This window comes from Glycine soja, chromosome 11, assembly GCF_004193775.1.
Source record: "Glycine soja cultivar W05 chromosome 11, ASM419377v2, whole genome shotgun sequence".
NCBI classification, from domain to species: Eukaryota; Viridiplantae; Streptophyta; class Magnoliopsida; order Fabales; family Fabaceae; genus Glycine; species Glycine soja.
This window is the reverse complement of record NC_041012.1, coordinates 46,178,082-46,190,720: the sequence shown is the minus strand read 5'-3', so window position 1 is coordinate 46,190,720 and position 12,639 is coordinate 46,178,082. Positions and strand designations below refer to the sequence as shown.

Here is a 12,639-nt window from a genome sequence, read left to right as displayed (position 1 = left end):
AAAATTACAGTGACAAATTATATTGTAATGCACAACAGCATTTTGTCCCTACAAAACACTAAAGGATGCATAATTATAAATTAATTTATTCCAATTTCATATATAATAATGGTAAAAAAAAACTTTTGCACAGTTGGTTCATTATATATAATTAAATTCTCATAACACTAATTAACAAGGTCATTCTATGCAAAGAAACTTGTAACTTCAATAAGATTCAAGTATTCAACAAATTCAGATATGACCGGCTTTTTATCAGAAGAGTCGCGGCCTACGATAGCATTCCTGGTTTCGATACAAGTTATCTTTTCTAATTTGCCACTTGAATTTGCAATACAAGTTCCCTACACGGCACCTTCTATTCACCAATGAACAAACATCTTTTTGGAAAAGGAGAAATTAATCATAATTAAGAAATTTCAGATTATTTTGTATTTAAGATAATTTGAATTAAATATATGTAAAAAAAATTATCAAGATAAACCAAATTAAACATGCTATAAAATTATAAATAGATAACTACAGATGTTGGACAAACGACTAGTATACCAGTCGTATAAGTAATAAAGAGAGTAAGCAGAGTTTCATTTCTACAAGAATTGAGTTTTTTTTTTTTTTTGTTTAACTAGTATTATCAGGATGTTTGACTTCATGATAGAATCCCAAAATTTTCTTAAGGTTATCATTGATTTAAAATTTAATCATATTTAAAGTTTATTATTTTAAAAAAAATATATTTTACAAGAATCAAACTTAAATTTTATCATACTAATTGAATATATATTGTCAATTGAACTATATTTATTGGATACAAGAATTGAGATTTAATGATTGTATAATTAATTTTTTTTTTTAAAAAAAGGATAGAGATCACATCAAAGGTATAAAAAATTGATAAATGTTAACTAGTGTTATTAAAAAATTTATTAAAGAATAAAAAAATATATTTTTATGAAAATACATAAAATTATGTTATATGATTTTTTTTATACTCTCATCTGATATTGACAATAAATATTTTTTTTATATCACATATAAATATTTTCAATTTTTTTCTTAATTAATACCTAATAATACTAATCAACAAAATCCTTAGAAATTTGTGTTTGTTCAACCTTATTATTTTTAGTTTTGAAATTATTAAATTAATATAGTAATGGACCACTCAAAAGGGTAGCAACCTGAAACAGACAATCCCAGGTGGGTTTCAATTTGCTGAGTCTTGATTAGTTTGCGTTAGTATGGGTCCTACTTTCGATCCTTTTGTCTCGTAATAACAAGGAGAAGAACGAGACATAGTTAGTCAATATTCAACGCTGATTCCTCTATACTCAGTCAACGCTTCTTCTGTTCCACGTGGTAACAATCCAGATAGGGTCCCCCTCAAATCAACCTTTCCTTCCATTATATTACGGATGATCAGATAAGATATACAAAGACATCTAATGTAGTCTTTTTTTTTTTTTTTTTTAAAGCAAGATATATCTTGTTAACGGTGAGAGATTAAATTGACATTTATTTAATGATTTATTTTTTTTAAAAATAAATAAGTTATTGATTGAAAATTTATAATATTTATATATGTGTACTTAATTATAAATTATTATATATAATAAGTTTGTTGATATTAGATATAACTATTTTTAATAAATTGATAATATAAAAATATTTTATATTAATATTATACTCATTAAACCGTTTTCTTAATAAATACTTTTTGTTATACATAGGTATGGAAATCATATTTCTAATAAAATTCTTTAAAAAACAATATTATTTATTAACTGTATCATATTACACTGGTTAAGTATTTCTTATAGTACTATCTAAAAAGAGTATTTATTATAATACAAACTCCTTATTAACACTTTTTATTTCTCAGTCCTTTTTTCATATTGTATTATTTATAAAATATAAACTTCTTTTTTGAAAAAAAATTAAATATGTATTCTTTATATAAAATAATTCAGATTATCATTTAATTATAAATCATCATATATAATAAAAAATTTATTTTAGTGTAATAACTTTATTAAAAACCAGTAATATCAATGATAGTTTTTATTAATTGGCAGCACAAAAAATTTACACTAATAATACATCATCAATAAACTCTTTTTTTTTTCTACTCTCTTTCGACTCCAGCTATCCACAAATAAATTTTGTTTTTGATTTCTATGCTACCAATGAACAATGACTATTAATTTCTTATATGACTTGTCCCTGCCTCTCCCTCTCTCTGTCCCCCTCTCTTTTCATTTTTATGCCTTTTTTATCAACCACTATTTCTTGTGATGGAGAAACTATATATGCCAGAATTATGATATTTAGACACTAATAATATCAATATCTTTCATTTATTTTAGCTCTCTCTTCTTGTACCATTATGTTAATAATCATTTCAATCACTTATTTCTCTTCTCTTATTATCCCTATTAAGATATCTACATTCAAGGGGTGTTGAAATATAATTTTCTATGTATATGTTATGCTTATATGCAACCGTAATTATATTTATAATAAAAGTCGACTGATACATGCCAAATTAACTACCTGCATGCCAGTCTAACATAAGAGTACTCAAGACTTCTCAAAGACATGTACAAAAATATTCTATCCTAATATTTTTTTATCAATAAATATTAATTTATTAAAATATTAATTTTATTAAAAAAATAAACTCATGCCATTTTTCTTTTTTTCCTTTTTCTTTAACGTTTTGATCCATCTTATATCTCATATTTTATTCTAATATTATCTATGGTTTACAAATATATATTATCATTCCTATATATCTGAGTGTTGCTCCTGCAATTTGGTGTTGACCCCGACATTTGGATGAAAGTAGACCACTTTATGGATCAGGCCACAAGACTAATATGAAACAATAATAATTTTTTAATTATATGGTTATATATATTTTATAATTAAATAACAATATGAATTATCAGTATATCTCAATTAAATTTTAATTATGAGTATTATTTTTTATAGTGGGACGAGTCAAGTGTCATAATTAATTTACAAATAGGACAATGTGTTAGTGGTCTTATAGATTGTGGAATGTCGTAGAAATTAGTCATATCAACATACGTACATAGGAAATGGAAACTACCACTATTGGACGGACACACATAAACCTAATTACCTAAGGAATTAAAATGCATTTTTTAATGTTAATATTATGGTAATAGACAATAATCGATCACTTTAAGCAAGTGTATATTTGTTATGATTGGGTCTTATAAAGGTGGAATTTGAGAACTCAAGAGTCTCGATTCATATACTACCAGAGTTTTTAATTTCGAAATTGTATGTCGGCATATCATTTAGCTTCCATTTTTATTGATAATTTCTTTAATTACGTATGTACTAATTATAGAAATTCTGATCATGAAAAAAAAATCTTCTGGCATATATCTTACAGTTCTAAGAAGAAAGTAAGATGGTTCTGGTAATATACAATATCAGTAAAGAATTTTTAAATTTTGAATATGAAAAAAAAAAACCACTCGTGCAATTTTTAATTTCGCATTTCCTTCCTTTACATAAACAACAGCTAGGATCCATTTAAACGTCACATTAAAAGGTAGTACTTGGAAATCACTTTGGAGACATGCCATCTGCTGGCTGTGTACAATTATTACCAAATTTTCCAAAGCATCAAATCGACAAATCTTATTATGTGCCCAATACATGCATACTCATCATTAAGTTTAGGAAAATCCATGATAACTTTCCCTTTAGTATAATTACAGGGTAGAAAATTTACTTTTCAAATATAAGGACCTAATTATTTATAGGTATGCTGATATATCATATCTTTTTTAATTACATAGAAGGAATATTAATGAGTATCCTAGTGATATTAGTAAAATAAATAAAAATAATGACAAGCCGTGATTCGAATATGATAAATGTTTATAATGTTCAATTGTACTTTGGGTACAATTGCTTCTTATAGACAATACGTATAATAAAATTAATCATATTAAAATACAACAATAATTTTTTTGAATGTATTTTATAATAACTAAATATTTATGGCTTATATTCAATATTTCCTAACTGGTATCCTTAGAATGCTTGTGAACTCAACATCTATTATATATTTACTGTAAATTTAGTCGGCTGCCAATTTTTATCATTAATTTTCTTAGCACTATTTTATTTTTATTTTTATATCATTTATTCTTATCAGATATTCACATGTTATGCAATTGAAAGTAACAATACATCAATCATACATATCTTTATATATAAAAACTTTTTAAAATGTTTTCATTTGACCATTTTAGTGCCCTAATATCTTTTGATAAATTTGAATAAATGTTAAACTATGTTTCAAACTTCAATAGCAAAAGTAAACTTTGCAACTGGCAGGGAAAGATCCAGAAACTGGACAAATTTTTAACTTATATAATTACATTAATTAATAAAATATAAGGTTTCAAATAATTTTCTGAAGAAATTTGAGAGGAGAAATCTGTACTTGTAGTTTATATATTTTTTTTCTGAAAAAAGATTCAGGATATACTAGATTACATTTATCATTTATGAGGGAAGGGAGGTGAAGTTTTACCCTTTAGAATGGTCTTGGAACATTGAACATGCATAGCAGTAGGGAAATTGAAAACGATATGAGGAAGACTAAACATGAATGTATGTGTACGGACCTTATCTTCTTTGCCAATTCGCATCGTCTGGGTAATGCTAACACATTCCGTACGAAAGTTGTCTTATATTTATATAATTTTAACCTAACTATTTCTAGTTTTACTTTATAGTTTATGTATTTCGCTTTAAAAAATTGTACAGCGTAGAATGTGTCCATACTCCGTATACAAATACTCTTTTTTTTTTTAAATCTAATTGCCAATTTGGTCCCTAAATCATTTAAAATACATTAATTTGATTCTCAAATTTTAAAACACTCAAATTGAATTTTTAATTGTTAAAAACATATCAAGTTCTTTCTGTCAGTTTGATCTAATCTTAACGACATTAATTTCAATACAGGTGACATGTGATATGATGATTCAAAATAAGTGTCATATTAGATAATTTTATCACTCAAATTAATGAATATGACAAAAAATATTTTTTTTAAGAGAGAAAAGTATTTAATTGATTCAATTTTAACGATTGAAGAATCGAAATGAAGTGTTTTAAAATTTGAAAATTATATCAACATAATTTATATATTTTAGTTACGAAAAGTAATTAAGCCTTTCAAAATTTGTATCACCCGTTTTTGAACAGGATATATGCCTTATCCGTCTAAGCAGAACACAACATGTCAGTGAAAAATATTGTCTGTTTCTTCCGAAATTGTCTGAATTTGTACATGATTATGTCCCGGAGACCATGAGAAAACATAACCTGCTCTTGTTTGTTTTCCCAGAATCTAGCAAACAGAAAAACCATGCTCTGATTCTTACATAATACACACTACAATCCAAGAACTTCTTTCGTCTTCTTTTGACTACAACTGCGATTTCAGGCGATGGGGCTCGTCCTTGCTGGGTACAGAGTGGGACACTCATACATTATACAACCCCGATGCATTATCATGAGAGAAAAAGAAAAAAAAGAATCTAACTAATACGTTTTATATCATTGAAATTTTGTATAACTTTTTAAGTGATTTGCTCACCTTGTAAATGTGTCACAAGGGTATCTAACATGAAAATTGACCACATCTAATTAGGTTTGTGATATGCGTTGAATTAGCAAGGCTAGTAATATACATCTCAAATGCCAGATTTTTTAATTTTATTTTATAATGTTTAGATCTTTGTTTATTCGGACTAATTTTCTTATATATATTAAATTATATATTTATATAACAAATAAAAAACAAGATATTTAAAAAGTTAATATATCAGTGATGAACTTTGTTAAATTATAAATATATTAACTATTTTATAATACAAGAGAATGATAAAATAATTAAATTTTGGTAACAAATTATTTGTTTTATATAAATTTACATACATTTAGTAATGCATTATTTATGATTTTTTTTCTTATAATTATCGTATTGAAATTTGAACCAATAAACTTATGTATATTATTGTAAATTTTTCACCATTAGATCGACATGTAATTCGACGGACATTATTCTTTTACCCCCGACTTGTAATTAACTATTTTAATTTAATAAAAATTTAACCTTGCAGTTAAATCAGTCTTTTCTGAATCCAATCCAAAATTTTATTAACCCTTTTTGGACTGATCTGGGACACCACTACATATGGCGGCAAATAGTTAGCAACTCAAATATTCGGTAACATGGTCTAGACAAAAAGAAAATCGTAACAATTACACAATTCGTGTTGTTTGCTTTTGGAATTACTAGGGAAACACCATGGTTGAACCTTGAACAGTAGCCCCCCCTGTTCATTTAATAACCACACATGGTTTTAGGCTTTTAGCTCCTTATTTTAGTGACAGAATCTGACACAACAACTATTTGTTACAGAGACATGGGAGAGAGGGAGGGTATTGGACTCATTCCAAACTATTACTATTCACGGGGGAGCTTATCAACATTTTTAACGTCAGATTTTTTGCCTTTTCTCTCCCACCGATCGAATCCATTACCTAGAGGTAGAGCATGTTTATCCTATATAAAAGTTTTCATATCGAAAACTCATTAGAAATTTATGTTTTTTTATTGATAAATATTAATTTGTTAATTTTATTAAAAATATTAATTGAAGAATTTCAACACACGATCTTTTTCTTCTCTTTTTCTATTTTTTAAGCATGGATCAATTCTATATTTTTAATAAAAAATTATATGTAAAATTACTATTGTTAAAGTCAGCAAATTGTTATACATGATAATGATAATTTCTGATCAATTTAGTGAATATCCTAATCATCCAGCAAACCAACCAGGCCAAGTGAAACAGGTTAATTCTACATATTATTTTCAACAATTTATTATTTAACTGTGATTGATTGGTTAGCTGGACTTCATAGTGGTATAAAGTTGGCATGTTTTTTTTTTCTTTTCTGAAAACTATAGAAAAAGAAAAGTTCACTAGTGAGGCCTTTCTCGTTTCCGTTATAGGAAATAAGCCCCATGCCACTTCAGTGGGGCAACTAGGCATCCATGATTGCTTGCTAAAATTGTAAAAGCCATTTTCAACCCAAAGTTATGATGATAAATATTGCTAGAAAGGTAATAAAAAGATAGAAAAGGAAAAATGGATAAAAAAAAAAGCTATTGAAATGGATAAAATTTTACAGTGGCTAAGATAAAGGCCACGATTAATCACGCACTATATACATTACACAAGTTAAAACATAGATTTGACCTAAATAGAGTAATTAACCTTTCCCTAACATGTCTATTAGAATGAACTATCATGTGTTAATTTTTATATGATCATATCTGGTAAAAAAAATGTGCGTATCTCTTTCTTCTTAAAAATTAAATAGATGAGACAATTAAAATTTGTGTACAGAGAGAGATAAATACATTTTTTTTTTTTATAAAACATGACCACATAAAAATTCAACATAAAAAGATTCACTCTCGCATGAAAACATATAATAATGTGCCATGTTTAGATTCTTCAATTCTGATGGATCCACTGTTTGTGTCCAGGAACCCACTTTGGACACTTAGGACTGAAATAGTTGGATGTTACCCTCGAGTTCAACAATTCCACAATGGGGGCAAACTTGACGCACCTTGGTGCCTTATACTGATTAATTGATGCCCCTAAGCTAATGGCATAGTCCATGAGTTTGTCAAAGGTGCCTTGTTCCACAATCTTGATTTCAAGGGGCCCTATTGATTTGTCTGACACACGCCCTTGGCGATACACACTGTTGAGTGACTCCTCAATGGTTAAGCAACAATCCTACAATAAGAGATTAGACAATGAGAGATGAGATAGTAAACTACAACAATTAAATACAATATGTATTTAAATTACAAGATTAACTAGAAGATATGATATTAGTTGATAAGATATTCATTCAAGATTATAGAATCATGTTGATGCATTACCTCGTACACACAAGGTGGAATAGGGGTTGACCCTTTGAGATTGAGCTCCCAGTACAAGACATAATGACCTGGGATTGTGGTTGTGTCTGCATAGCTTGTGTACTCACTCACGTGTGCATCAAATGGCTCCAAGTGTGTCACTGCATTTTTCATTGCGTTCTGAAGCTCAACCTCGTCAGTCTTGTCGGAATCTATGCTCAGGGCAACATTTTTTCTACAAACAAAGCTGAATTGAGGGGCCTTGTTCTTGAATCCTGATACCTTTAGTATATCTCCCACTCTGTACCTATAAAGTCCTGGAATGATTTCACACTCATGGTCCTTAGTAAACCCAATTTCCAATTTAGGCCTATTTAAAACCATATGATAATATATTTACGAAAGTTAAAGAATATTATGTCATAAAATTTATTTCTTACAAAAAGCTGAAAAACTATTAATGTAAAACATTTTTAAACAAATATCTTATAACAATTCACCTTATCATCATATTATATTAATAAAAAGTCTAGTTACACTTATAGCCCTCATATTTTCTTAATTTTACTAATTTTGTTTCTTAATTTTTCTTACAATTTTTTATCATTTTAATTATGTAAGTTTGATCTTTCTATTATAATGTCATGTCAATATTTTTTTTAAAATATAAGATGCTAAATTAACTCAAACAAAAATTGCTCCACTAAAATAATAAGGATTGAATACATGAAAAAAAAATGTAAAGATAAAATTCTTGAAATAAAAAAAATCAAAAGACAAAAATGCAATTAAATTAATGAATAGTATTGTGTAATAAAATAATAAAATCTTATTAGACGTTTGTATAAAAAATGTTTTACTATGATATAGTAGTTCATATAATTTAAATTAAAAAAAAAAAAAAAAACTTACCGGCATGAGTTGTAACAACAAGCTCATATTCTTGGCCAAGCTTGACATCAACAAGCTCCACCAATTCTTGCTGTTGTGCCTGATTGAGAGAAGTTGGTGAAGGTCTTGAAGCAGCAAGCTCATTGCTTCGATTAACCGGTAAGAATTCGTAGTAGCACATGGTGGGGATAAGAGTGTAAGACACATGGCTAGGTTTGCAAAGAGGGTTGAGGTTGACCCCAAAGTAACACTCACTAGAAGCATACATGGTGCACACAAGTGGGAGGCCATTGCTATAGTAATCCAGAGTGGGTATATATTGTGCCATAGTCCCCGTCACAATAACATCCACATACTTTGTATTGGGCCAAAGCCTAGTAATAATCCCCTGCCATGACCCTTTACTACACTCATTGTGGATAAAATCCGCAAGCTTGGGATCAGCCTTGAGGATCCTCATCACAGCCTCTCTCACTGAAGAATCAGTGATTGAGTTGTTAATAGTTCCTGTTTTGATGTCATTGCACAAAAGGGCCCAATGTTTCTCAAGGAACCTAATGGCACGGATGAAGCCAGAGGCGAATATGGCACCAACTCTTAGAACCTCTTTGTGTTGGCAAAGGCCACATAGAAGTTGGGAGTACATGCTTTGGTAGGAATCAAGACATAGGACGGTCTCATTTGGGCTTGTGTAGTTTGTATATGGGTCGTAGGATCTGTCCCTAAAGTAAGGGCTTTTGTAATAGCTTGTGAGGACTGGGCGAGCCACTATGCCTCCGGGTGTTTTGGACTCGCATTTTATGAACATTAGGTACATTCCTTTGCCCTTTTCTAGGTCGGGGACAAATTGATTCATTATTGGCATCAAGAGGCTGTACAACATACACCTCCTTCCTAGCTCCTCTTCAATTGTTGGCATCAACTTTCTCTCACCCCCTGATGTGCCAGAGCTTCAAAATCCAAAACAGAAATAAACAAAACATGCCCATTAGTTTAATTAGCCTGACCAAATGAAAAAACTAACTGAAGAAAAAAAATACCAAAACCAAAATTTTTACATGACCCTTTTGACATAGCTCATTTTAGAGGATAAAATAGGTAACATCATATATTGATATAAGAAAAAAATTATCTATGCATATGGGAATATTTACCGTTAACATAACGGTTTTTTATTAGTATGAATTAAAAACATGTACAAAAAAAAGGTTTACCTACAACAACTTACTCACAAGTTAAAGCTCCTTCTTTAACATCTTAAAGAAGTAAATTATTTTTAAAAATATTTTTTTTTCTAGAAAAGGATGAGAAGAATAATTGTTACATGATTTTAGACCAACATGATTTTGATCAATTTTTACATGATATATATAATTAAGTTTTATTAATTTTTTCTCACACAAAGTGAAAAACTTAATTATGTATCATATAAAGATAGATTAGAATCATGATCACGTGTGGTCTCATATCATGTAACTAGTAGAAGAGAGAGCAAAACAAAAGAACAAGGAAAGAGTTTTGGTCTTTGAAATTATTGGCACGCACCTGGTGAGAAATTCTGTGACAGGTTTTGAGGTAAGGATTGGAGATTTGTCACCATTGGCGATGCGGTTGATGTCTGGTTGGATGTCCTCGTATGTAATGACAGGGAGAAGCCTCTTGAAGGTGTCAGGGTCGACGGTTTGGCCATTGACACCGTGTCGCCGTAAGTACTCAACGTTTGCATTGCGGGACAGGATTTCAGAGAGAACCTTCTTCTGGACTTCATCTGCGTTGTTGGTCACATCCTCTATGAAGTCCAAAATTTTCTTGTTCTTCTCTTCAAGAACATAGTCTTTGGTGGAGTCTCCAGGAGCCTCAGGCATGTTGATGATGATATGTGTTGTGAATGGAAAATGATTAAAACAAGTAAAAGAAATTTAAATTGTAAAGGGAACACAAGGGCAATCAAATAGACAAGAGAATATGGGATTGTTTTAGAGAGGGTGATTGTTAATGGAAGTGAGGTGGAACGAATGAGAAAGTGGTATATATATAGAGGCACATGTCAGGTTGTGTTGCTTAAGGGGTAGGGACCATGGAGTCAATACACACAAAGACTAGAGGGTGGAATCGGATATATATCCATTGTATCACTTTCGTTAATTTTCCTTTTCTACATCAAAACATTTATGATTCTTTCATTTAAATTTATAATTTTATTATGCTTTTACTATACACAACTTTTTATATGTCCCTTTTTACATATGGATTGAATTTTTGCAAAAGAGTATTTACTGGTTCTTTATGACGTAAGAGTAACAGAACTGATCGTATATATCGTGCCGAAGCATACAACCTTCATTTATTGTCATGTTAGGAATTTGGCTTGTTAGGGAAAATGGGGCCAAAACAATTAACAACAAAAAAGGAGTTCAGAAAATATCAACATTTCGTTCGCCGAGTGAAGCTCAATCTCCTTCATTAAAATTTTACAGATTCGAATTTTACAAATGAAAAAATATAATTAAAAGATTTTTTTTTATTAAAAGTGTGATTGATGAGTTTTTTACTGAGATTAATTAGTAGTATTGTTGTAACAATAATTTGTTCTAACAAGTATTGATTGATATATTTTCGAATCACAGTGACCAAAAAGAAGATATACACAAGTGAATAAGACATAGCATATGGAGAAATTTGTATTTTGAACGTAAAGTAAAATAAAATTGGCATTAATTTATTTAAAGGTCGATACCCTTGGAGAGGTTGCCGCTTTTAAAAGAAAGATAGAATGTAGGGTTTAACTTCAAAACAAAAAGGGATGCAGTTGTAATCACTTCGGAACGCCTTATAGGACCCTAGTATCAAATAATGGGATGAGACAAATTTTTTATGAATATATCCCTTGTCTCCTAGATCGGTCAATACAAACAAACACCATTAAATTCAAGAAAATATCCAGAAAAACTAAGATAAAAATTCCTCCCGTTTTTTAGGTTGTGCAAAATGCAAATTTGAGAGAATTTTAGATCGAATTTGTATTTTGCAAATTAAAGGGAGACAGCCATACCATTTTAAAAAAACAAAACAAAGTTAGATGCAGTTGATTTGATCTTTTTAGTATTGTTTTTTATTAAGATTAGAATTTTAGATCGATAATTTTAGAACGAAACGGATATATATATATATATATATATATAGCTGGAGGGTGAGGGTTTCAAATGATCTTATCTCCCTCCCTCTCCCCTCCCCTCCCCAGCCCCTTCTCTCTCTCTCTCTGGCTCTCTAGATATGTTAAGCGTGTGTGAATTGAAATTCGAATTATAACATATTCAATAATGACACGAAACTATATTTAACACCCAAATATAAATGTTAGCTTTTCTTTAGAAAAGATAATGCATATTGTATCATTTTATATCACTAAAAGTTGTCATTTATAAATGATTTAGTATCGTGTTGGTCTCCGAAAGTATAACCTTTTTAAAAAAAGTTAAATTATTAGTATAAATATTACAGATTTATACTAATATATAGTATGATATATTTTTCAAGTATGTAATCCTGTTATACTAGTCGTGCATGCTACTACGTGGTCTCTTGCCATTATCCTGAACAAGGTTATTTTTCGTTGTTGAATGAGAACTGAAAGATGGACGTGAAGGAAAAAATTGTTTTAGATCCATCATTAAATAAAACCCCGTTGCTTCGTAGATAGCTATTTCTGTCCAGGCACAAGATGTAGCTCATTGTTTTTG

General features: G+C 29.4%; 1 protein-coding gene across 1 annotated transcript; it reads right to left on the bottom strand.

The window, feature by feature from the left end:
* Positions 1-7,223: 7,223 nt before the first annotated feature.
* Positions 7,224-10,910, bottom strand: LOC114374580 (indole-3-acetic acid-amido synthetase GH3.6-like). Its single transcript, XM_028332241.1, has 4 exons — positions 10,445-10,910; positions 8,921-9,849; positions 8,030-8,325; positions 7,224-7,880 (listed from the first exon to the last, which is right to left on the bottom strand). Exons 1-4 carry the CDS (start codon positions 10,762-10,764, stop codon positions 7,590-7,592), a joined length of 1,836 nt encoding a protein of 611 aa, XP_028188042.1. The 5' UTR covers positions 10,765-10,910; the 3' UTR covers positions 7,224-7,589.
* Between the last annotated feature and the right edge of the window lie 1,729 nt (positions 10,911-12,639).

Bases quoted from the DNA above. Each gene is read 5' to 3' on its own strand.
- LOC114374580 (XM_028332241.1), bottom strand. From the start codon at position 10,764: ATGCCTGAGGCTCCTGGAGACTCCACCAAAGACTATGTTCTTGAAGAG. The intron at 9,850-10,444 runs GTGCGTGCCAAT...TGGATTTTGAAG, and splicing joins GTCACAGAATTTCTCACCAG to CTCTGGCACATCAGGGGGTG. The intron at 8,326-8,920 runs GTAAGTTTTTTT...AAATCATTCCAG, and splicing joins TGTTGTTACAACTCATGCCG to GACTTTATAGGTACAGAGTG.